The sequence below is a fragment of the Pelophylax lessonae genome (genome assembly GCF_965119305.1).
Source record: "Pelophylax lessonae genome assembly, chromosome: 1".
Classification (NCBI taxonomy): Eukaryota; Metazoa; Chordata; class Amphibia; order Anura; family Ranidae; genus Pelophylax; species Pelophylax lessonae.
In genome coordinates this window covers 89,638,203-89,663,398 of record NC_138768.1, presented here as the reverse complement: position 1 = coordinate 89,663,398, position 25,196 = coordinate 89,638,203, and the positions used below count along the sequence as shown (strand labels likewise).

Below are 25,196 nucleotides of genomic sequence, written 5' to 3'. Positions count from 1 at the left end.
GACAGATCTCCTCATTGTACACAGCCTTTATGGAACAAATCTCTAGGGCTATGACCTATAAGTGTCGGGAGGCCTGGGCTGAGGATCTGGGCCCCATTTCCTCAGAGGAGTGGACGGGCATACTGGATAATGTACCAAAGGTCTCTCTATCTGCTTCGCATAAGCTTACGCAGCTATTTATTTTGCACCGCTCATACAGGACCCCACAACGCCTGCATCGCTGGCAGAGGAGGGATTCCCCCCTCTGCCCTCGGTGTATGGTACACACAGGCGACTTGCTGCATATGCTTTGGAGGTGCCCGAAATTGCATCGCTACTGGCATGCGGTTTTGCGTTCCATCAATGATATTTGGAAACTATCTCTTCCTGTGGAACCAAAGCTGTGTATACTGGGCTGGCTGGATGAGGAACTCTACCCCCCAGAGGTGCACGCTGCGGTCCTCAGGGCTCTTTTTCTTGCCAGGAAGCTGATAGCGCGGAAATGGATTTCCGCCCTTGCGCCTACACATGCTGAATGGATTGAGGAGGTGAAATTGCTACTGAATAGGGAGCACCTTACGTACAAACATAGAGGGAACGCACTTAAATTTGACCGTATTTGGGGACCTTGGCTTGATGTGCCGGGTCTGGCTCCCCTTCATTTGGTATCCAACAGGCTGATAGGTGGGGTAATCTCCTCAGCGTAGTGTGGCTACTTGCTCTACCTTGCACGTTAGTGGACGGGTGGGGATTGCATCTGCTGATATGTATCTTATGCGGGTGTCTACTTACGGGACTTCGGCATCATTATACTCCGTATGGGCAATTAGAGGGAATTCACCGATGTTGTTTTGTTTTGTTTTATTTTGTTGTGTTTCTGGCTCTTTATTGGCGATGGTGTCGATGCGCCTATCTTGGCTACTATTTACTTTCATGTACACTATGAATAGCATATGTTAACAAATGATTTCGGGGGGATGGCCTTATGACTCTTAATGTATGTGTTAGCTCATTATTGTGTCCACAATATATGCCATCTCGAGAACGTACAGACTGGGGTGTACCTCTGATATGTGCTCGCCAATTTGCCTTTCTCTCTTTCTTTGTTCTGGAGTTTTGTTTTTGTATTGTGTATAAAAACTCTTTCTTTGTTTCAATAAAAATAATCTGATTAAAAAAAAAAAAAGGAGAATTCCAGTCAAATTTAAAAATTTTCTCTCTGCTCTCCTAAACCTATTTTACCTAATCTGTGTAAGAAAGATCTGTATACTTACCTGTTTTTAGGATGCTTTCGTCCGCTCACATGATCTCCGTTGTATCAGTGAGCACTGGCTACAGGGAAGAGGCTACAGGCTCTCGACAATGGCAGTCAATGTCTGAGCAATGGCATCAACCATAGGCTTAATATGGCCCATCCGTTGTCAGCACTCCCTACTCTTCCCTGCAGCCTCCACTGGCTGAGACAGGGGAGCCATTCACGTGACTGAACCGGAGCGGCTAGAAAATATGCAAGTATACAGATCTTTCTAAAGCCCCGTACACACGCAAAGATTATCGGCCGACCAATCGTCCGTCTTTTGTCCAGAGTGGTGTTTTGTTGATTGGAATGTGCCTAGACTGCACACGAATTTTCTCGCCCAACAAAATTCTACTTCAGAAGTGATGTCATGTGTTGGTTTGCTTTCTTTGTGTTCTTTCTTCTCTGAGCATGCCTAGTCTTGCTCATTAGATTTTTCCCTGTCGAAATCTGTACCGACTGCACGAAAATCGGCCGTGTTTTGACGCCGGACAAAAATGTTATAGCCTGCACACCAGATTTTTTTCGGCCGAAAAGTCGGAGTTGGTTGTCGGAAGCATCATACTAACAAGCCGAAAATCGGCAGATTGGTCGTTGGACGAAAATTCCCTGCTGATTTTCGATGCGTGTGTACGGGGCTTTACACAGGTTAGTTGGCATAGGTGTTAGGAGAGGGGAGGGAGAATTTTTAAGAGTAGTTTAAGATGCCAATATAACCCACTGTTGGAAACAGCACCTGTAGAAGGGACTAGTTGCTCCTCTAGCTTTAGGGGGTCCAAACAACATCATATTGTGACTCCTCAGTTGAAAGCTCATTTGAGTGACTAAGAATGAGGGTCTGTATTCAATGGCCCAGAAGCAGTTAGGGCTGCTGCAAGTCATATACAGAATCGGCTGAGGATTCTTGTGGCCTCTGCGACCAGAGTCTGTAAACAACTGGATAATCTGATTCATAAAGTCCTGCATGATCATTGTAAAAACTTCAGTTGAGAAGACAATGGACCAACACTCAATGGGGCCAAGGAGTACCCCAAGGACAGAAAAGACTAAAAAGCAAAGGACAATAGATTTCCAGGCTGCAGACATTGGCATCATGAAAGGAAAATGCTGCAAGTAGTCCCGATCCATTAGCAGAATGTTAGCTGAGATCACCTAGCACCTAGGGACTGTCCCAGGCAAAGGGAAGTAGAGATGAAATGTCCAGCAGTTGTGTAAAGAAGATTCTCGATTAAAAAATTGCTATAAAAAAGATTTATAAGCTAGTTTTTAAAACCGCAAAACTGAAAGAGGTTAGTCTTCCCAGGACACTAGTAAAAACTGAGGCTAATGGTAGGAGGAGGGGGTTACACCCAGGCTTGCCTACAGTTTGACCGTATAACCAAAAATGTTAAAACACCTTGTGTCCCTCAATGGACGAGAAAGAAAATGCTTTCAATATATAGAGGGGGAAATACTACTTTCATTCTTACTGCATCGGAGTTCTGATTATTCAACAGCAGGCATTTTCAGATATAATGAACATTCTGAGGTCACAAAATGACAATCACGGATGATAAATAGACAAGAACAAATGTCATCTGCTCACCTGTTCAATAGAATATCCGGAGTGCAGGGCAGTGGCATACCCTCCCACGAACAATCCTCCAGGGAGAAGGTACAGGTAGTTGTACTCTGGAGGATCAGTTGGACGTTTGAACATGTCCAGCATTCTCTGCGTCACCAAGAAACCACCTGCATAGGGAGAAAATGGAAAACTTTGATAGATGGAAGTGTACGCAAACATTAAAAATTAACTTCTCTTATTTTTTTTCCTTTTTAGTTTGCCAATGATATTGAAGTAGTTTCACTATATCAGTTTGATAAATGCAAAAAGTAGCGGTTGATACTGTAAAAAAAAAAAAAAAAAAAAAAAAAAAAAATCAAAGATGTCCTTTCTCTTGTGCATACGTCCTGTGTTATCTCTGAAAGTACTTGCAGGTTTTTTTAAGTGATAAAACATGGGGAAAAGTACATGTATAGCAGAAATTATCTACTTCTATTTTTATATTATTATGCCTGGCAAAGAACTTATCCTAAACCTAACTGAATCTTTCCAATTAAAAAAATGTTAGACCGACAATGTATTACCCACTTTTCTGTCAAAGCAGTTGTAAAACATGTTTCAAATGGTTCTAAAGGCATGAAGGTTTTTTCACCTTAAAGCGGAGTTCCGGCCTCAAAATCGAATCGAAAAAAAAAAATAGATTTTGGGTCATCCGCTTGGTGAGGGCCACCTGAAAAAGAAATGGATGCTCCCAATTTTTTTTTTTTTTGGTCACTTACCTTGATTTTGAAGAAAATATACTTACCTTCCTACCACTTCCTCCCTCTGCGGCCACGGCCCGCGCCGTCACTTCCGGTTTTCGATGACTCCTGGGAGCTGAACGTCATCGCTCCCAGGAGTCAATGCGCCTGCACCGGCCCTGCTCGTCACTTCCGGTGCAGGCGCGGCATTCCCTGCTTAACAGCTTCTGGGCATGCTCAGAAGCTGTGCAGGCATGCTGCGCCTGCACCGGAAGTGACGAGTAGGGCCGGTGCAGGCGCATTGTTGGACTCAGACGTCACCGAAGAGCTGCCCACACCTGAGATGGCAGCACTGGAGAAGAACTTTTCAAGGTAAGTATTTCTTCTTACAGGTAAGTGTGACCGGGACAGTACAGAGGCTAGCCATTGTGGAATGTACTAGCCCTGACTGTCCTGGGGGTATTTTTAGCTAAATTTGACCCCCGAGGCCGGAACTCCGCTTTAATGCATTCTCTGTATTCAGGTAAAAAAAACCTTCTATGAGCCGCTCCCCCAGCCCCCCCCCCCCCCCTAAATACTTACTCCAGTCCTATCTTGATCCAGTGCTGTGCAAGAGAGCAGCAGCACTGCTCTCTCTCACACAGAGACAGCAGTGGAAGCACATTGGCTCCTGTAGCTGTCAAACAAATCCTATGAGCAGAGACCGGGGGCAGGACCAAGCCGTGCTGTGGGCGTCTATGGACACACATAGCCTGGCTCAGGAATGAGTCCCCATAGCAAACAACTTGCTATGGGGACAGACACAGAAGAGCAAGAGTGGACAGCTCTGACAGGGGACTCCAGAAGAGGAGGTTCAGAGCCACTCCGTACAATACCATTACTTCAGTGCTCTGAAATAGGAAAGCATTTGTGGTGAAAAAAAAAAATCAAAACATTTTGTAGTACAGAATTAAAGGATTCCAAAGAGAGAAAGAGGCGTGAGGCTTCATCTGGGATTTAATAAAATTAACAATCAAACCAACTTTTTTATTTTTTAGGAAAATGAGTAAAAAGCGTGATGTTCACACCACAGAACAGTTGCATTCAGGCCTGAAAACAATTAAAATGCCTTCTCAGCAACCAGGATTTCTACAACGTAAATGCCACTGAGAGTGCAACAGGCCAATGAATTACAGTACTCACTTAACCAAACCCTGCTCCAATTCTACTTTACTGCCACAGTCAACTACTGAGATGCCTAGAGCAGCTTGAAAAAAGTGTGCCAGTGGTTCAGAAGTATGCGGATATGCTTATGGCGTGAAGATAAATATGTTCTGTAGAAGAAATGCAAGAAAGGGAGAGACACTATAAGGGGGCTTATAGACATTAAATAACCCCCTAACAGGAGAGAGCTATAGAGCTATGGTAATGTGTTACTGAAATCTAACATCTAATGCAACTGAAATATAAGGAAAGGGCACAATGCTGGAATCGAACGGATGTCATAATTCAAGACAAATGCTTTGATGGTGCAAGAATAAGTGGAGGAACTGACGAAGCAGCAACATTTGCAAAGGTCAAATTAAAACCATTTATTTCCATAAGTCTACACCCATTTCAACTGGGCCGTGAAGTCTTAACTGAGCTTAATACAAATACAGTGAGGAGCTATGTTCTGTTCCATTTATTTTAACTGTATTAAATGATTGGACTGGAACTGGCATGGCATGTGAGTGTATGTGGTGCCAGATGTAAGCCTGGTTACAGTAAATAAAATACAAGACTGGCGCAAGACATTTAACTGAAGCAGCGGGTTCAACAGTCACAGTGTAATGAACAGTACTTGTATGTGACAAACATAGCAATCCTAAGAGCTGAAACATACCTAAATAAGCTTATAAATGACTATTATAAGAAGGCAGGCTAAAGGTGGTAAATTCTTTGAACATATAGGAATCATTCACATGGGTGAACAGAGCTGTACATCCATGAAGAGATATTGGTTTATGCAGGGCTTTTTTTCAGCAGGAACGCGGGGGAACGCATTTCCGGCACCTCCAGCACTGAATGTAAAGGCAAAGGGGGTGTGCTGGAGGGTATATTGATGCTGGCTGCTGGGGGATCTATCGTGACCAGTGGGGATCTGTTTTTGTGTGAGATCTATTTTTGCTGCTGGGGGATCTATTGTTACTGGGGGGTCTTATGTTTCTGGAAGGGGTTTATTATTGCTAGCTACTAAAGGATCTATTGATGCTGGGAGATTGGTTGTTTTTTCTGGGAGGCTCTAATGTTATTGGGGTGAATCTTTTGTTGCTGGGTGTGGCATTATGTTGTGGGTGGTTCATTGTTGCTGTATTGAGGGGGTCTATTGTTGCAGGGGTGGAATCTATTGTTGCTGCAGGGGATCTTTTGTTGCTGGGGTGAATTCTATTGTTGCTGGCTGCAGGGGATCTATTTTACTGCTTTTCTTGTTATCATTAAGAAATTACAAACTATTTAGCACCACAATATTTGGTTCTGTATTCTGTAAAAGGGGGTTGTAATGGGAGGTTGGTAGGGGGTGGGACCAAGGCACGGTGCTCAGAGGTGGGTAGGGGGGCATACAAGGGGCGACTCAGATGGGGGTAATTCCTGCACCTATTCTCTGAGAAAAAAAGCCCTGGGTTTATGCACCCAAAGTAGCGCACTGCTGAACGAAAAAGCCTGTAAAATAAATGAGTCAGACATGGACAGTAGGGATGGACTCAGGCATGTTCGGATTGTAGTCCCAACCCACCTGAGCAATCCTGCCAGGAAACCCTCACTGCAAACCGCCAATTGGCGGTATGCAGTGACAGCTTCCCAGTGGGATTGCTCAGGTGGGTTGAGACTACAATCCGAACATGCCTGAGCCCATTCCGAATGCACAGTGGTTGTACGAATCCTTACACACATTTAAGCACGTACCTGCATACAGGGACAGATGAGTGTTCAGAGACCTGCTCCTCAATATGTGTATGCAAGTACATGCTAAGATGTGTGTAAATATCTGTACAGACACTGCATCTGTCTGACTGACGGATTTTTAACATGCTCCTGGGAGCAACAGTGCACTACTCCTGGTGCATCAACAGATGTCTCTTTAAGGATGTATAGGTCTATGTGCCTGTCTGAATGAACCCGTGGATAATTAATAATGGTGATTGGATATCACTATACGTAGTACACCGTGTCACCTGCAACAAGTCACTGAGTTCTCTGTACTGCATAGTGACTGGAAGAGAGTCAGCCACATGTCTGGTAGGTCAAATGATCAGGTTCTCCTCCCAGCTTTGGTTTTCTATCATTCACTGTTATAGGAATAAGTTGGCTTCAGAACCCCAGTAACCAAACAGCAGGTGTTTCTAGGCTGGTAGAGACTGACTGGCACCAGACTTTAGCCTATGTTGTATCTTTGACATTACATGCAAATAGAGAGGTCAAGGATGGCTTATTTTAAAGCAATGGTACTGCTTGTTAAGTATATGGAAATGCCCTAAAGGCTAAGTTCCCCATTTGGAACAGGTTAACATGTTAACCTGTTCCAGTAGCTTGAGCCAACCTCCCTCCCCAACCCCCCACCCCCTCCCAGTGGCAGCGAGCGGGGAACTCCTCCTAGTGCCCGTCACTATTTGTAAAAAAAATGCAGCCATGTGGGAATCCGCCCACATGGCCGCGTCACTCATTCAGTTTTCCGTGCATGGCTTGAACTACAAGTACCATCAGCCTTTGTGGCGGACGGCTTGTAATTCTGCATGGACTGCAAGGTTGTTGAAGCCTCGTAGTTCATTCACAAGCCCTACAGCCTGTAAACAGCCAGCCCCTATACAGGTGCAGGCTGAAAGCTGCAGGGCTTGTTTGCAGGAGTCTGGAATTGTAACCCTGATACACTGATCATAGGTGCAATGCTTTCCAGGATCCATAGGGAAAAATAATAAATGCACATTTTATTCCTGCAAAAATATGTGCATTTATTTATTTTTTTCCCAAAAGGCTGAACTTATCCTTTAATGTCCATAAACAAAGCACATGTGCACTTTACAGCTCAACTGTAGCCAAAAACATTATTTCATTTTGGATAGAAAGACAAAAGTTTAGCGCAGGAAAATAGCAAATGGGAATTGTAATTCCTGAACAACTGGAGGTCCATTGGTTTGCAGACCCCTGGTTTAGAGCCTCTGTCAGGTTTTTATTGTCTGTGTCCACACAGGAAGTGATGGTAAATCTCTCCAATGGGATCACAGATGAAAAATAATACAATTTAATTACAGTGGTGGTGGATTAGAACTGCTGTCTTTTCCTGCGTCCCCATTTTTGTATAGACATTGTAGAAGTGAGAAAAACTCCCTAATGGAGCCTCAGACAGTAAACCAGAAAAAATGTCTCAAGCTATCCAAAAGAAGACTTTAAGACTCGATTCAAACTAGCGCGACTTGTCAGCCTGACAAGTCGCGCTCCCTCGCGGTCCATTGACTGCTACAGGACCCGTTCTAATAGGAGCGACACAAGTCGCTCCGACTTAGAAAAAGGGTCCTGTACTACTTCGGGGTGACCTCGGAGCGACTTGCATAGACTTCCATTATGTGAAGTCCATGCAAGTCGCTCCGAAGTCGTGGTGCATGGGAATGCACAAGTCGCCCCCGAAGTAGTACAGAGTCGTGCCGCCCCAGTGTGAACCGAGCCTAAAGCCCAACTGAACATTTAATTTAAATCGGCTAAATACATTCTAAGTGCATCAAAACAGGCAATGAAAGTCTTAAAGTTTTTTTTTTTTTTTTCCTTTTTCTTTAGAAAGCATCCCCAGCCTGAGTGGAAAGGCCTCTCTCTGGAAACACGAGAGAGGAAGCAGTGGTCTCTCTACTGAGGTCTGGCCTACACCCCTGCTGAATCAAATCTAAGGCTCCGTTCACATGTAGGCGTTTTGGGGCGTTTTTGGGGAGTTTTTCTGCTCTAGGATCAGCTCTCAAAACTCCCATGAAGACAAATCCTATTTATTTCAATGGCCCCTGTTCACATCTGAGCGTTTTGACGCTGTGAGCAAAACACCCAACTCTCAAAAAAGTACATGAGCTTCTTTTTGGGCAGATTACAGGCATTTTCCATTGGTCTCTAAAAACGCCTTCACAAAAAACGCCTGTAAAACGCCTGCAAAAACGCCCATAAAAACACCTGTAATAGCAATGCCAAGATGTGAACGTAACCTGAAGCTCTCCAATGAGCTGGTAGTGTGAGCTTTGCTGAGCTGTAGGTCTGACTCTGCAGGGAGCACGGCCAACCATCATATCTTTCATGCATCTGGAAAGTATTTAGCCAGTTTAAACTGAAGGTAGTATTTTTTTTAGAGTACATTAACTATCTAGTTGGTCCTCGGAATTTTTTTTCAACCCTGTTGTAAACAAACTAGAATGTATACCAACAATATTACCAGCAAAAAAAAAAAAAAAAAATGGATGGATTGCTAAAGCCAAGAGGGTCCAGCCATAAAATCACACAACAGACTCCAGCTCTGGATCTTTCTTGGTTGCTGCAGTGGCATAACATTGCCGCCATATCTCTAAACTGTTAATCATTTCACACGTCCTTGGCTTAAACATAAGTCAACTTTATCTACAGCATTGCTAAAAGGAAAACTTCAGCCAAGCCTTTCCTTATTACACACTCCTGCTTTAGATTTACAAAATAGAGGAGCTTGGCTCTGCTTGTGACAACCATTTAAAGAATTACTTGCGCAAAGACAGTGAGTAAGGGAAAAGTAATACCCTGGCAAAAATAACATTTGGCACAATTAGCATCATATAATGACCATGCGGAATAGATTATTGAAGAATTTCCATAAGGGTGCCAACAAAAATCATTTCTGCTCAAATCCGAGATGGAAGCGATACCCGCCGTATCTACAGGGAGCGATCGCAGGAATTAATTGGCCAACTTCTTTGGGGCCCTAATATTTACAGATGACCTCAATATTACAGTTGTCTGGCTTCCATCCAAAATCCAGTATTTCACTGGCGAATATATCCATGTTTAAAAGGGCCAGTTCATAAAACGTTATAGTTCACAGGTGAAGCCTGGTAGGAAGAGTCAGCAGCTGACTTGCTAGATCTGTAGATTTCTGTATATTGTCTAAAGGTTTGTTCAAACGGTGAAAATTCCATGCCATAATTCCCAACTCTTGTCCCATTCATTACAGTTATCTATTAGAGGCTTACACAAAGTGTGATTTCCTTGCTCCTCAGTGTTAATAATGTATTCTGAATCTGAAGTTCCTTCTGTTTAAAGTAAAAATCCCCATCGCACAATACATTGATTGGCCATAACTTTATGACCACAGACAGGCAAAGTGAATAATATTGTTAATCCCGTTACAATGGCATCTGAAAGTTGTTGGGATATATTAGGCAGCAAACTAACATTTTGTCTCTGCAGCTGATGTATTGAAAGCAAAAACAATGGGCACGGATTTTAAAGACTATGACAAGGGCCAAATTGTAATGCCTAGACAACTGGGTCAAAGCAACTGCAAAACTGCAGTTCTTGTGGGATTTTCCCAGTCTACAGTGATGACGATCTACCAAAAGTGATCCAAGGAGGGAAAACTGGTAAACTGGTGACATGGTTATGGACAGCCAAAGCTCAATGATGCATGTGGGGAGCCAAGGCTGGCACATGTAGTCCAATCCAATAAAAAGAGCTACTGTAGATCAAACTGCTGGTTCCGATAAAAAAAGTTGTCAGAGCACACAGTGCATTGTAGTTTGTTGGGTATGCCACAGAGTGGTCAGGGTGCCCACGCCATAAGTCCCTACAGTGGCATGTGGGCATCAGAAGTGGACAATGGATCAATGAAATAAGGTGGCCTGGTGAATGCAAGAATACACCAACGAGTTTAACCACTTTACCCCCAGCCACTGTGCTGCTACTGCGGCACAGTGGCTCGTTCCCGTCCAGCGACGTAGACCTACGTCGCTGGACTCCTCCCCCTGTAGGCGCGCTCCCGCTGTTTTCATTCACAGCGGGAGTCGGGCCAGAGGAGGAACAGCGGCGATCGCCGCTGCTCTGCCCCGATCGTAGGGGAATCGAGTAAGGAGATCCGCCCGCCTGTGTAAACAGAGCGGGCGGATCTCCTAAGTGACAGGGACTGACAGATCGGAGTGTTCAGCATAGCTGGACATCCGATCTGTCCTTCTGTCACTCAGTCACCTCCCCCCCCACACGTCAGTAAGCACCAGGCATACATTAACCCCTCCCTCTCCAATAAAATTAACCCCTTCACTGCCAGTGTCATTTTTACAGTAACAGTGCATATATATAGCACTGATTACTGCAGTAATGTCACTGGTACCCCCAAAAGTGTCAAAAATGTCAGTCAAGGGTCCGATCTGTCCGCCGCAATGTCGCAGTCCCGTAAAAAAAAAAAAAAAAAAAAATCGCAGTTTGCCGCCATTACTCGTTAAAAAAAAAAAACACCAAAAATGACAGAAATCTTTCCCTTAGTTAGTAAACGCAATAACTTTTGCGCAAACCAATCAAAATACGCTTATCGTGATTTTTTTTTTACCAAACATAGGTAGCAGAAAACAAATTGGCCAAAAATTTTAAAAAAATTTAATTTTTACATTTTATTTGGGGGGAATTTCATATAAAAAAAATGTTAAAAATATTGATATTTTTTCAAAATAAACGCTCTTTTTTTGTTTATAGCGCAAAAAGTAAAAATCACCCAGGTGATCAAATACCACCAAAAGAAAGCTCCGTTTGTCGGAAAAAAAGGACGTAAATTTAGTTTGGGTACGGCGTCGCACGACCGCGCAATTGTCAGTTAAATTCGCACAGCGCCGAATCGCAAAACGTGGCCTGGACGTAAGACAGCAAAATCCTCCGGTGGTAAAGTGGTTAAGGTGTTGACTTGCCATCCAAATTCTCCAGATCTCAATTCAATCAAGCATGTGGGGGATGTGCAGGAAAAACAAGTCCAATCCATGGGGGCCCCACCTTGCAACTTACACAACTTCATACCTTCAGAGGTCTAGTGGAGTCCATGTCTCGACAGTTTGTGATGGTTGGTCATGATGTTATGACTGACTGGAATATATTAGCTTTATTTTCAGAGAAGCCCTTTAGAAAATACTTTTTAAACTAGCAATAGAATCACTTTAACAAGTCCTAACCGTTTACTTTCTTTGCTACTGTGTGCCAGTTAGATGGGCTGTGAAACATGTTGGTGTGTATTTGTGCGATCAGATTAGTGTAAACAGGCAAATGGCGTTTGCTTTTACTTTGTTTTAAGTCCTCGTTTTCAGGGGTGCTGAGACCTGTACAATATGAATGAGATGCTTGTTCACCGCTCTGCAGCTGCAGACAGGCAGCCTATGCTAGTAAATAGTGATTCAATAACTGTATAGAAACAGCTGCACATCCAAACTTGACAAGCACGCAGGGGCATGTGTGTGGTCCCAAACATTCTATGCATTAGGGTTGACTTGCTTGCGTGCCAAAACTCAGATGTGCGGCTGGGTCCGTACAGCCACTGCATCTCCATTTTGTAACGTAGACTGCCTGTATGCAGCTCCAGATGTGTAGACGCTCGTTCATTTTGTAGAAGCCTCTGGGCCCATGTGAAATGGCCCTTTATGGTACGTTTGAGTTCCTTTCAGCCACCACTAAGTTGCTTTTCTTTCCTATTGATTTAAACCCAATGTTGCAGCGCTGCTTATTATAGGTATTATATATGTAATATGCGAAATAAAAATGTGCAAAAAAAGTGCAAAATGTAACAATGTGCAAATCTTGCAAGATCAAGCAATAAATATGCTATCAATTCATAAATCATAAAGTCCATAAAATCAATCAAGTGGCCATCAGGTGCAGATAAAGTGCTTCTGTGCTTCACTGTGTGCAATAAGTTGGGGTTATCCCCTTGTGGTTGTCTACTTAGCACAATGCGTTTCAAGGCATTCAATAAAGATCCTGCAGTGTAGTCACAGCCTTCCCTGTCAGCCTGGAATCCAAACCAGCAATACCAAAACGCATTGTGGTAAGTAGACAACCACAAGGGGATCACCCCAACTTATTGCACACAGTGAAGCACAGAAGCACTTTATCTGCACCTGATGGACACTTGATTGATTTTATGGACTTTATGATTTATGAATTGATAGCATATTTATTGTTTGATCTTGCGAGATTTGCACATTGTTACATTTTGCACTTTTTTTTTTTTTGCACATTTTTATTTTGCATATTACATATATAATACCTATAATAAGCAGCGCTGCAACATTGGGTTTAAATCACTTTAAAGGCACTAGAACTTTAATTTGCAGCAAGCAGCTATTGATTGCACAGACACTTTCTTAATTTATTTATATTTATATACGAACAATACCATAAGCGCGAGGTTATACTTTCTTTCCTATTGACTTGCGTAGGGAGAAAATCTACCCTGGCACAAACAACTACCTGTGTAACAGCCCTTAAACATGTCCTAAAGCCTTCATCCGGTGAAACCTATGACTAAGGCAACATGCCGAAACGCGTATTATTTTGTATGTATGTATTCATTGCGGAAGATTGAGCTGCCAGCTTTCCTTTATGTATATCCTCTGGTGGATGATTTCTACTCTACTGACCTCACAACAACAAGGCATTCGATGCATTCAAGAGCAGAGCTGTCTGATTGCTTTACCAGCTTGAAGGCAGGTCCCTGCACTACATCAGGGGTCTCCAAACTTTCTAAACAAAAAGGCCAGCTTAGGGAGCCGGACTGTGGCTATTGGAAGTAGAAATTGTTCTGGCGTGGTGGGAGTGAACAATGCACCTTTGGTAACAAGGGGTTATTAGTGCCCCATAACTGGTGTCAATTTGAAGTTTGAGGAATAGTGCCCCATTCATTGGTTTAAGTTTAAGGAAAAATTGCCCCATCGTTGGAGTCAATGGGAGGAATAATGTCCCATTGTTGATGTCAGTATCAGGAATATTGCCCCATTGCTGGTATCAGTGGGAGGAATAGTGTCTTGTATGAGTGGAAGGAAAAGTGCCCCAAGGGCCCGATAAGGGCAAGCAAGGGGCTACATCCAGTCCCCGGGCCACAGTTTGGAGACCACTGCACTAACTAAATATTTGTTGGTGCATCTAAAGAAGAATGTATAGTCAGATTATAATGGAAATCCCCCACGCTCTGAAAACAATCAAACCTGGACCCAGATTCTGGTGTACGACTGGGGAGCAGCATCTTCTCTGAGTGCCGGAATCATCGCTTTAACATTGTGAGAGCGAGTGGCATCTCACGGAACGGCAGTTAGCCAGCGTGGAGGTGTTTGAAACAAGTTTTTAACATGTGAGTGATTGGATTTTGTTTTTAATAAAAGATTGAGCTTTGATAATATTACACTAGTGGAGCGTTTCTCTTATGTATACCCACGGATGTACACCTCTACTGCGAGAGGGGTGGAGAAGTGGATTGACTTACTAAGGAATTTTCCATCAGTCGACTTGTCTAACCTTTTTGCCCAACCATGACAATGGGGGGAGGGGGGGCAACATTATTTGGTGAGTTGGCATCTGATGGGAGTGGGTCGGAAATGACACACAGCGGAGCTGGAGGTTTTTGGTGATCTATTTTAACTGGATATCACTGGGGTCTATCCTTTCTGTTTGGAATTATTTTTCAAAAGGGCAGTTATGGGACTTTTTTTGTTTTTTTCCTCTTTATAAATTTTTGTATTATTCACATACAGATCACTGATTTGATTTGGTCATAATATTGTGTTACTGAGAATTCACAGATGAGATTATTTTATATGCTTTTATTTCACTTATTTTGTAAAGTCAGATTGTAGCGTGTGCAGTTAGCTTCAAAACACCAGCTTTAATTTGCTTTGCCATACCCACCTGTAGAATATGGTCCAATTTTAGAGTAAAATAAAAACTTCAGCCATTAGAGGATATCAGATATCAATTGTTTAGGCTAGGTAGACAAATAAAGCCAATTTCTGACCAACCAACGGGGATTAACAGATAAACCAAAAACTATGCGTTACCTGCAATGTTGATGGAAGACACAAACGCTGCGAGTACAGCAAGGGTTTCATGGGTGTTTGTAGGGAGGTAACTACCTCCCATGAGAGCAAGACCTCCAACAGCTGTCAGACCTAAAATTAAAAACACATAAATAAGGCATATGCTGAAAAAAAAGGACTACGAATAGAGCAAAGAAAATCATTTTAGCAATGTAACTACTAAACATTTGCTTAATTTAAGTTTTTTTCAAAGTTAAGAGTTTGAACCTAAGTTACAACAGTTGGTATCACACAAAAAAGGGATTCTAATGGGTTATAAAAGGGACAGATTCTAGAAAAAATATTGTATTCTTGGTAACCTAATGTAGTTAATACTTCAAATGATAGTATTCTGCATATGAATTCATTTTTCCCCTATTTCACATTTTCTCCACATTTATATGCAGACCAAGCTGTCCAGCAAAAGTAACAAGAGTGGTTGGGACAAACCACAATGTGTGGCCAAATGCATGCAGGCATCTGACCATCATATATGGGCTTGTTTGACCATCCTATTCCAAAACCATGGGCATTAGTATGAATTTGAAGCAAGATAACTGAAAAGTTCTACAAACTATAAACCTATCAATGTGCACAACAGTGTGATTTTATGCGAGAACCGGTCATCGCAAATATTCCCCAGCAAGCCAGTAAATTTAAGAACTAAGTAGAACTAGATGCAAAAACTTTTTTCCTGTCCCATAGCCAAAAGAGAAAGTATGAGGAAAACCCTCCAAAGCCAGGGGACTAGTGTCCCCATTGGAATGTTTCCTCTCTATACCGGTTGTGGTGACACCCCAAAACTTGGGTTTTTCCACTTTTACGTTCGGTGCTAACAGTAAACAGGACAAAAAGAGGGAGAATCTCCTTAAAGAGGAAGTAAACCCTCCTCAGGAAGTTGTACCTATAGGTAAGCCTATGATAAGGCTTACCTATAGGTACTGTAAATATCTCCTAAACATGTACGGTTTAGGAGATATTTACCTTTAATGCAGCCAGTGACGTCACTGGCGCATGCGCTCTGAAGGAACGGCTGATCGTGCCGTTCCTTCAGAGCCCCGTGCCGTGACCGTCGGCTCCCGCGCGCGTGCGCGGGAGTGACGTCACCGCGGCTCCGACCAATCAGATGGCCGGATGCCGCGATCCCGGAAGACGGGCGACTGAACATGTCGCTCGTCATACAGGTAAGAGAGCTGCACGGCGGGGGCTCCTTCTAAGGTATTTCATAATGAGCTAGTATGCGATGCATACTAGCTCATTATGTCTTTCTCTTGCAGGTTGTAAAAAAAAAAAAAAATTTTTGAACGAGTTTACAACCTCTTTAACTAAAGGAGATCACCAGCTTTAGCATCGTGTTATTACACCCGTAGGGGGGGGGGGGTAACATAAAACAGGTTGCTAAGCATCCCAACCCTCATCCAGGACAGCGAGCCGGGGGTTCCTCTCCCTTGCAGCCGCTGTCACTTTTAAAATCGGCAGGGCTATGTGGGGCCCTGCCGTAAACAGAGTCAGTTACAGCCATCACAAATTACAAAGTCCAAACACTACTGAACTCCTGCAAAAGGCAAGTTTAATGGATATGGCTGACACCCTGTACCTCAACTTACCTGGTGCAAGGATCTACGAGTACTTTGACCACATACAGTGATGGTCACCTGGTGATTCAATGCCACATAATTAGCATGTCATTAGTGACCTAGCCAATGGCAACACCCAAAAGTTATTTAGCCTAACTACAAATTCCCTCTAAAATAAAACATATCCCAATCACTAAATTTAAATTTGATAATTGCTTCCAAGAACATTGGTGATCCTGCCATGAGCGCCCATGTTTAGGCACATGCTGTTATGGAGTGACAACGGTTTCTCAACTGTGCTCCTAATGTTATCAAGCCCCGAAAAGGAGACTACAAGTCCCTGCAAGCATGGTAAAGCATATCAAATTTCCCCACTAGTTAGGATGATATTTGCTGTAGGCTGAGGAAGTCCGCTGAAGTCAAACAGAGCGCAGGAATTTCACAGCGGTGATCTCAGATATTATCTGGATGTGAAAGCAAGCTCAAAAATTCCTGCTACATTTAAAAACCGATCCTTTTTAAAATTTCACATAAAAATGCCTATGCACCGCTATGGCTTTTTTATGGCTATTGTACACAGCCTACACGGTGTATGCATTTTACTGTGGGGAAAATTATTGATTCCTTTTAGATTTTATAAGTTTGCCCACCAACAAAGAAATGAAGGGTCTAGAATTTTTATCGTATCATAGGTGCATTTTAAACGATAGAGACAGAATATCAACCAAAAATTTAAGAAAAAAATAAACCCAAGCAAAACATGACTCCGTACTTGGTGGAGAAACCCTTGTTGGCAAGTACAGATGTAAGACATTTCTAGTAGTTAGTTACCACGTTTGCATACATCTCAGGAGAGATTTTAGTCCATTCTTTACAGATCTTCTCTAAATCCTTAAGGATTCTTGGAAACTCGAAATGTCAGCACCCTTAATACATTTTCTATAGGATTAAGGTCTGGAGACTGGCTATGTCACTCCATGACCTTAATGTGCTTCCTCTTAAGCCTCTCCTTTGTTTGGGTCATTGTCATGCTGGAAGACCTATCCACCACCCATCTTCAGGGTTCTGGCTGAGGGAAGAAGGTTCTCATCCATGATTTTACAATACATGGCCTCGTCCATTGGCCCTCAATGCGGCAAAGTTGGCCTGTACTCTTAGCAGAGAAACGGCCCCTAAGCATATTTCCACCTTCGTACTTGACTGTGGGCATGGTATTCTTAGGGTCATAGTCCGCATTATTTTTTCCTTCAAACACAGCGAAGTGAATTTAGGCCAAAGAGCTCAATTTTGGTCTCATGTGACCAAAGCACTTTCTCCCAATCCTTCTCTGAATCATTTAGATGTTCATTGGTAGACTTCAAACGAGCCTGTACATGTGCCTTCTTGAGGAGGGGGACCTTGCAGGCACTGCAGGATTTTAATCCATGGTGGCATATTGTGTTACCAATGGTTTGTTTGGTGACTGTGGTCCCAACGGCCTTGAAATCATTCACAAGCTCTTCCCATGTAGCTCTGGGCCAATTCCTCATTTTTCTCATGATCATCCTTACCCCATAAGGTGAAATCTTGCATGGAGCTCCAGAACGAGGAAGATTGATGGTAATTTAGTATTTCTTCCATTTGCAAATAATCACTTCAACAGATGACTCCTTCTCCCTAAGCTTTTTGCTGATGGTCTTGTAGCCCATTCCAGCCTTATGCAGGTCTACAATCTTGTCCCTGACGTCCTTTGACAGCTCTTTGGTCTTGCTCATGACGGTAAAGTTTGAATGAAAGAAAGATTCTTTGGACAGGTATACACATAATTGACAGGACTAATCTGTGTACCACATGAGCACATAGTGTAGTCAGTCTGTGGGGGCCAGGATTATGGTTGGTTGGTAGGGGATCAAATACTCATTTTACTCACTGAACTGCAACTCAATTTATAACATTTGTATCATGTGTTTTTTCTGGATTTTTGATTGATATTCTGTCTCGACCATTTAAAATACACTAATAATAAAAATTATAGACCTTTTATTTCTTTGTAAGTGGGCAAACTTACAAAATCTGCAGGGGATTAAATAATTATTTTCCCCAATGTACGCTATTTTGTCCAGTTCCACACGTGAAGTCATGAAATAAATGCAATTGGTGCAAAATTCAACTTCAAACATTTCTGTGCATTATAATTTATCACTATCGAGCCTCAATATGCTTGTAAGTGCAGCACGCTGGGTTTTATTTTAACTCAGCATATTGGTGGGAGATGAACCAACTGAAAATAATGTGCGTTTGACTGCCATTTTGTGGCCCACACCAGAATGTTACATGGGAGCAGTGTGATTAGAGCCTAAGGCCCCTTTCACACAGGCGGACCGTTCAGATCCGCCTGTCCGTTTTTTTTTTTTGGCGGATCTGAACGGTCCCCCCATGCATCTCTATGGGGCATCGGATGGCAGCGGAGACGTCCGCTGACACCCGATCTGATCCGATCCGTCAAATCTGGACGGATGGAAACCCTATTTTCCATCCGTCCAGCGGATCGGATGGGATCGGACCGACGGTCCGTTCTCATCCGATTCCCCCATAGAGATCTATGGGGTTGTGACAGCTGTGTCTCCGCACACAGTGCGGAGAACAGCTGTCATTCTCCTGCTCAGCGGGGGATCGGCGGATCGATCCCCCGCTGAGAAAAGCAGAGTCCGTTTGACGGACTTACTGTGTGAAAGGAGCCTAAAAGAGAGCTGTTCCCTGCATCACATCAGCCTCAGACACGGAGAACACTAATTAGAAATAATAAATGATCAATGGAGGGTAAGGTGAGTTCAATCAATCCTAAAAATGTAAGGAGCTTTATGACAGAAAAACCTAATGATACAGCATGGGGTACAGCAAACAGCCCAAAACATAAAAAAGCCACAGTAAATGATTAGCAACTGTTCGCTTTCCAACACAATGCATTTTTTTTATTCTCCACAATGATTATTTAAATAAGAAAGCTGAGAAGACTGGAGTCTATAACTGTGGTTTATAAGTAGGCTCAGTTTCATACACTTTGTTCCTCGGCAGGAGGTGTGATCACCCCAGCAGGAAATACATTACTAAACCGTGGAGTGCTGGCTAATAAAGTGATTTTTAATGAACATGTTCAGAAAGAGCATTGCTAGTTCTCAATGGGGACCCGGCACATGTTGTGGCTGGCTTGAAGAATAAGAGCAGAAAAAAAAGAGGAAGACTGGGGAAGGGGGATATAGATCATCCATAGCAGGGAAAGAAAATTTAAAGGGCAAAATCAACGCAGTGGTTAGCACTCCTGCCTAGTAACATGTGGGTCATTAGTTCAAATCCCAAATACAAGACAGCCTGCATGGAGTTTGCATGTTCTCCCTGTGCCTGCATGGGTTTCCTCCAGGTACTCGGGGGTTTCCTCCCACACTCCAAAGACATGTTGGTAGATTACCTGGAAACTGTCCAAATTGTCCCTAGTATGTGTATGTCTGAATGTTAGTTTGGGATCTTAGATTCCTTCAAGTGCAAAATATATTCCAGCACACCAGTTACTCCTCTTTCTTCTATGGATCCCTTAAACCAGAGGACCTGGTAAAGAATAGCCTTCTGCAGTAGTGGCAGAATGTCCCACAGAATTCTTATTAGGATTATCCCCATCACCAATTTTCAGAGATGCCTTGACATGACACTGTGCCTTCAACGTGCATTTGCAAATATAAGTAGCAAAAAAATAAATAAAATTTAACCGAAGCATTTAAAACAGTTTAGTTTTTTTTTTAGCTGGCCAGCTTTAGAGTTGGTCAGCAACTTTTTTTGTATTGTTTTGTAAATTGGACCACGCATGTGCACTTTTTTTTTTTTGTGGTTTTTAAACTGATCTAAAGCCGTCCATAGATAATACGATTAGTGTTGATGAGTGAATGACTCCCACAGAGCTATTCTGTTCTCCTTGCCAGGGGAGGTGCAGGGAGCCGTCCCTGCCAAGAGAACACAGTGAATATTACTGGCTACTAAAACCACTGGCAATATAGGGTTTCCATCAGTCCAGATTTCACAGACAGGATCGGAATCAGATAGCAGCGGGTGTCAGCGGACATGTCTGCCCCATAGGGATGCATGGAGGCTCCGATCAGGTCCGCCTAAAAAACTGACAGGCGGATCTGATCGGATCATTTGTGTGAAAGGGGCCTTATTGGTACAGCAACAAAGGAGAAGTGCAGACACCACCTTTGCAAAGCAGCTTAAGGCTTCTAGTGTGTGCACCGAATGCAAAAAAAAATGACCCACACTAAAGCTTGCCTTAGACGGTTCGAATTCCTGCTGAACCTGCCGAGATTCAAACCATGCATTGACGGGCTAATTGTACCCAAGTCTATCGATTGACTTGGATACAGCCTGCATGTTGGGTTATTAGGATGTGATTTTTCCATCCGTCCAGAGGATTGGATCAGATCAGATAAGAACAGACAGGCGGTCCGTTCTCATTCGATTCCCCCATAGAGAACAGTGGGGATCTGACAGCTCCCTCTCCGCACACAGAGCAGAGACAGAGCTGTCATCCGCCTGCTCAGCGGGGATCGGCGGATCGATCCCCCGCTGGGTGGCACAGAGTCCGCCGGCGGAGGCGGACCGTGGGAAAGGGGCCTAAGGAGGGAAGGGCTGTCTTGGGGTTAGCCTGATCTTAGTTTGCGCATTGCTATGTGTCCCACAGTTGGGAACTCTGATAGTTTTGAGTTAGGGACCACACTTTTCAGAAATGCCTTCCCGTGTATTTGCAACTGTATGAAAGAAAAACAAAGTTCTGTTATTCTTTTCTGAGTAGTTAAAACAGTTTAGATTTTTCTTGGCTAGCCTGAAGTGTGCCGGGATCCTGTCACCACAAGGTCACTTTTACCCAAAGATGCTAATTGTAAAAGAAGTGTTCATATTCTTACCTTTCCAACAGGGCCCGTGTATTGAAAAGCTGCCGATCCTCTCCTACCCAGCCACTGCAAGTGTTCTATATTTTCGGGTGTAAACATTGGAATAAAGTAGTAGTAAGCATGAATTTAACTGATCTGACAACTGAATGCTTGCAGAGGCTGGGGAATGTAAATCCGGTGGCTTTTCGATGCATGTGCCGCTGAAAGGGCAACCTTTTGGTAAAAGGGACCTTTTGGTGACAGGATCCCTTTAGGTTCCCTAAATTATTATTATTATTATACAGGATTTATATAGCGCCAACAGTTTGCGCAGCACTTTACAATGTGGGGTAGCTTAACTGTATTCTTCCCTATGGTTAAAGACCCAGGTGGGGGCCAAAAGTGTCAAAATATTTCATAAGGTTATAGGTGAAGTGTCTGCATGACGGAAGTTTTATTCATCAAGCAGAAACAAAGGATCAGTAGTGTGCGGCTTAATTACTTTTCATAAATAGACAGTGAGGGAAGGTGACAGAGCTGGGAGGTTGGTGACACACACGGCTGAAAGGGGAGAACCACAGAACCTCAAAGCTATATCAAGGATACGTGAGCTGCAGAATGCTTGCAGCAACTTGTCCTGAGATACCTTAACCACTCCTGCCACTGATTACTAGTTTTAACTGATGGTGTCATCTATGGATGAGTCTAGGAAGAGCTGCCCAGTAATAAAGCTCATACTGTTGCAGAATGGATAAACAACATGGACCCAGGAAAAAAAAGGAGCAGCAGAACGCTAGTTATAATTACTTACATCATTCACTACTAAACTGCCTCACTTAGTTTGAAAAATGAGGTTCCCTAAACTTGAGTATGCCCTAGCGTGCATCTCTAGACAAAACATTTTGTACATTTGGATAGAGAGCAAAAGGGTTACACCCTCTGTCAGGTTTTTGTTGTTGCCTGTGCCACCATTGAGGAAATTCACCCCTCTATTTTTTAAGTTTTTGGTTTTTTTTACGGATGACCATTTTCAGACAGACGGAGTAGAGTCCCAGCAGAAAAAGTATGGGGAAATCTTCCAATGGGGACACCTGTTCCTTGGACAGATGTTTTAGGAGGGAATTCCCCTCACTTCAAGAGATTTCCTCTAACTGCGTCTTTACGGCTTATATTTCTAGAGAAATTCTCCGCAAGTACATAAGCCACAAGCTGTAACTCACCTGAGATGGCATTGGTCACAGACATAAGGGGAGAGTGCAGAGCAGGAGTGACTCCCCACACTGTGTGGTAACCCACAATCCCAGCAAGGCCAAAGGTCGTCACCATCTGTGTGAAAGCCGAGTGAGGAGAGGCAATGCCCAGACTCAAGAGTGTGCCAAGACCTAGGAGAAATAAAACAAAATTACCTAAAATTTCAAAAGCATTTATTAGGCTTGCAGTAACAATTTATAGATCTAGGAAAACCTGTTTGAACATGTCTGAGTTATTGTTTTTTTTTTTTTTTCATATCTAAAAGTGCGAGTAGTTTTTTTACAAAGAGATTTCACTGTGATTTTTTTTTGCACTGCAGTCTGTAAGGCAATGCAGCCATGACCAGCAAAGTGTGGGTGCAATGCCTCGATCCTGCAGACACTCAGTAAGCTGTGTGCCCGTACCTCGTAAGGGCAGGCAGTTATTGAATGGCAAGAAGAATCAATTAACTACAAGAGCGTTCACCAGAATCCTCGAAGTTCATTGAGAACTACAAGCTGTCAGCTACAATAGCTGATGGTTCTTGTAGGCATTCATTCACAGGAAACTGAATGAATGACGCGGCCGTGTGGGCGGAGCTGGAACATGTTCCAAAAGGTGAACTTAGCCTTTAAGGGTAGATATACTCCTGGAAAAATAAAGATGGTTTGAGAGGGTAGCAGACGCGGTCCAGGAAATGAAAATTATTTTATTTGGCTTGATGCAAGTTAACCACTTGCCGACTGCTCCACGCAGATTTACTGCGGCGGGGTGGCTCGGCTGCGCATAATCACGTAGATCTACATGATTATGTGCACGCGGTCTCGGCGGCGCTCCATGCTCCTGCTGTGATTACACACAGCAGAGTCAGACCGCGGGAGGAGCAGCAGCGATCGCCGCCAGCCTCCTGCGATTTTCACAGAAACTGACAGAAGACGCGCTCACTAATGTAAACAAAGCAGGCGGGTCTTCGGTCACACAGGCAGGGAGAGATCAGGAGTTTCAGCTAAGCTACAACCCCGATCTCTCTGTGCCTGTCACAGAACCCCCCCACAGTCAGTAAGCATAAACAGGCATACATTTAACCCTTTGATCACCCCCGTGTTAACCCCATCACTGCCAGTCAGTGTCATTTATACAGTAACAGTGCATATTATTTAGCACTGATTACTGTATTAATGTCACTGGTCCCCAAAAAGTGTCAGTTAGGGGTCCGGTCTGTCCGCCACAATGTCGCAGTCCTGCTAAAAATCGCTGATCGCCGCCATTACTAATAAAATTTTTTTTTAAAAAAAGTCCAAAAATCTATCCCGCAGTTTGTAAATGCTATAACTTTTGCGCAAACCAATTAAAATCTGCTTTTTGGGACATTTTTTACCAAAAATATGTAGCAGAATACAAATTGGCGTAAACTGATAAAAAAAAAAAAAAAATCTTTTTTTTTTGAGAATGTTTTATAGCAATAAGGAAACATATTGTGTTTTCTCCAAAATATTTTTTTTGTTTATAGCGCAAAATCTAAAAACCGCATAGGTGATCAAATACCACCAAAAGAAAGCTCTATTTGTGTGGGGAAAAAAGGACATCAATGTATTTGGGTACAGCGTCGCACGACCGCTCAATTTTTCATTAAAGTAACGCAGTGCCAAATCGCCAAAAAATGGCCAGGTCGTTAAGGGGGTAAATCCTTCCGGAGCTGAAGTGGTTAAAGTTGTGTTCTGCTTTAGGCAGTTTCTTAGGCTGATTGAATTGATATATTGATTTAGTTCAATTAAAGCACTTTTTCTTATCATTTACACAGACTGTAATATCAACAGTGATCACAAATCACACTAACAGCAATCTACAGGCATGCCAACAGAATAAAGGCCCGCGTTGATGGGCTTTTCCTAACTTAAAACATACAATGGGAATACAAACCCTGCTTAAAGTAGGTCAACTGCAAACCAAATGCACCCATCAGTGAACTCTTAAATGATATCAGAATCATATCAAACTGTTATCAAATCGATGCCACTGACGCATGCCCACAGCCTGGTGAATGAGATGAGAGTAGTCCAGAGTCCTCTAGCAGAAACTCTAGAAACCCTGAGACCAACTTGAAGTTCTTTGTCACTATTGTGTGGGTCTTGGGGCAGGGGGCTTTAACCACTTAAGGACCAGGCCTATTTCTGACGCTTGTTGTTTACAAGATAAATTAGTATTTTTTGCTAGAAAATTACTTCTGTATATTTTTTTAGCAAAGACTCTGGAGAATAAAATGGTAGTCGTTGCAATATTTTTTGTCACGCAGTATTTGCACAGCGGTCTTTCAAACACAATTTTTTGGAAAAAATAAATTTCACTGCATTTAAAAAAAACTAAAACAGTAAAGTTAGCCCAATGTTTTTCTATAATGTGAAAGATAATGTTATGCCGAGTTAATAGATAGCCAACATGTCATGCTTCAAAATTGTGCATGCTTGTGGAATTACGAAAAAAACATTGGTACTTAAAAAATCTCCATAGGCGATGCTTTAAAAATTTCTACAGATTAGCTTACAGAGGAGGTCTAGGGCTAGATTTATTGCTCTCGCTCCAACGATCCCGGCGTTACCTCCCATGTGTAGTTTGAACACCGTTTACATATGTGGGCGCGACTTGCGTATGCATTCGCTTCTGGACGGGGCGCTTGAAATTTTTATTTTTTTTTTCTTATTTATTTTATCTTTTATTTTTACACTGTCCCTTGGCACCTCTCCCGTCGCCCATAAAAGTGATCCCGTGGCGAATCCGCTGCTGGGACCACTTTTATGAGAAAGAGGACCGCCCGCCCAGTAAAAAAAATACCGGAGTTATGGCAGCTATCTGCTGCCATAACCCTGGTATTTAAGGTCACAGT

The 25,196-nt window shown here is 43.0% G+C and overlaps 1 protein-coding gene across 1 annotated transcript in view; it reads right to left on the bottom strand.

Moving 5' to 3' along the window:
• NNT (nicotinamide nucleotide transhydrogenase) overlaps positions 1-25,196 on the bottom strand; it is a 245,293-nt gene that overhangs the window by 128,019 nt on the left and 92,078 nt on the right. The window contains exons 11-13 of the mRNA XM_082252359.1: positions 22,306-22,467; positions 14,596-14,706; positions 2,862-3,007 (exon numbers count right to left, since the gene is read on the bottom strand). Coding sequence (XP_082108485.1) covers positions 2,862-3,007; positions 14,596-14,706; positions 22,306-22,467 — 419 coding nt within the window. The remainder of the gene's footprint in view (positions 1-2,861; positions 3,008-14,595; positions 14,707-22,305; positions 22,468-25,196) is intronic.